The sequence below is a fragment of the Trichinella spiralis genome, assembly GCF_000181795.1.
Source record: "Trichinella spiralis strain ISS 195 chromosome Unknown Scfld2, whole genome shotgun sequence".
Lineage (NCBI taxonomy): Eukaryota > Metazoa > Nematoda > Enoplea > Trichinellida > Trichinellidae > Trichinella > Trichinella spiralis.
Genome location: NW_003526941.1, coordinates 10072979 through 10074615, shown reverse-complemented (window position 1 = coordinate 10074615; position 1637 = coordinate 10072979). Strand labels below are relative to the sequence as shown.

Here is a 1637-nt window from a genome sequence, read left to right as displayed (position 1 = left end):
TAACTGATCCACATATTGACCAGGAAGCTTTCAGAAAACGTCACAAGAACAATCGTACGGCAGATGTTTTCAGTCTGGTCACAGGCCCCGTGCTAAAACTTATTAATGGAAGCTTGATTGAATATTTCTCAATGTACCACAGTGAGATAAAGAACGGAAAGATGGCGTTCAGGGAGAAGAGTTGTTATTACAACAAAAGCACAGGAGAAGGTAACTGTGATGCCATAGACCCCAGACTGGCGAGTCGGACTGAATTATTAAAAATGAGCAAAAATGCCGTGTCATACTGTGGAATGGCGAAATTGGAAGCATCAGATGGAATCGTTGATGTGACCAAGTCGTGGTTCGAACCATGTTCAGAAGTTCTTGAAAAACAGGATGAATACATCTGCGCACACCGTCCCTATTTCAATTGCGATTACGTGTCACGCATACTCCCTTGCCACCGAGTGAATAACAGTGACCGATGCATCGAACAAACCAATTATTATATATGGAGATTCAATGAAAAACCGTACGGTCAAGTATGTCCAACAAATAAAACGGCCGAATGCAACTGTTCAAAAGCGGTCACTCTCAATTTAAACGACCAACCGCCAATCTGTCAAAATGAGGGACAGCTGCATTACAGACCAGATGGATCAATATTCTGCTGGTGTAGACCCTCAAATAAAGGAAAAAAATGTCAAATAGGTAAGAAACAAATGTTGTCAATCACGATGAAAGTGTATTCAAATATTTCATTTCAGAAACAGAGTCGCTGCTTACTAACTTCTTGCTTTTTGCCCTTATCATTTATTTCATCGTCATGTTGTACGCATTTCTGTATGAAAAAATAGTACGTTATGCAGTTTTTAAAACAATTACTTAACATTCTCTTCATGAAAATCAAACATTTAATACCAGTCGATCAGTCACAGTCAGTTATTTATAAATTTTTAGGTAAGATCGAATAAAAGTGTAAAAATAGTCAATATGACGCCAGTGGAAAAACGATGCCACGTATTCGACCATTTACGATTCATGCATTCGGTAATCAATTATGGTTTTGACAAAGTTTTGCATAGAAAAAATTTTAAATTTTCTTCTTTTACAGGCAGAGTACAAAAAACAAGTCGAGTCTGTCCAAGACCAAACTTCGGCCGAACGCTACTATGAGTGACCAACTTCATTTCTTTCTTTCATACGTTCACTGATTAATTATTTCAATTATTATCACTTTCACTTTATCTATTATAAATTTTAATATTATTATAAAAATTTTATTTATTAAAATAAAATAAAATTAAATTAAATAAAAATAAACAAAAAAACATTGTTTGATTTGAAATTATTTGAAAAATATATATTATAAAAACACAAACCTGAAACAAAAAGAAATGAAACAAAATTAAAATAAATAAAAATCATCTCAACAAAAAAAATTTATTTTTGCTTAATTTACAACAAGAAAAGTATCACAACATAACAGTGCTAGTACAAACTTTTAGCTGATAAATAAATTTAACTAAATTCCATACTGACAAATATTACCGCTCCTATTCACAATGACATGCAAAAAGCTAAGCTGCACAAATTCTCATTAAATTTCAAGTTTACACTCGATCAAACAACGAAATTATTTCATGATTTGTAAA

At 33.0% G+C, this 1637-nt stretch overlaps 1 protein-coding gene across 1 annotated transcript; it reads left to right on the top strand.

Annotated features, from left to right (window-relative positions):
• Positions 1-34: 34 nt before the first annotated feature.
• On the top strand, positions 35-1162 carry Tsp_07653 (conserved hypothetical protein; the record flags this gene model as incomplete). The annotated part of the gene is made up of 4 exons (XM_003381066.1): positions 35-693; positions 750-838; positions 943-1032; positions 1097-1162. Coding segments are annotated over 4 exons (904 nt in total), but the record flags the coding sequence as incomplete, so codon positions are not given.
• Positions 1163-1637: the final 475 nt, after the last annotated feature.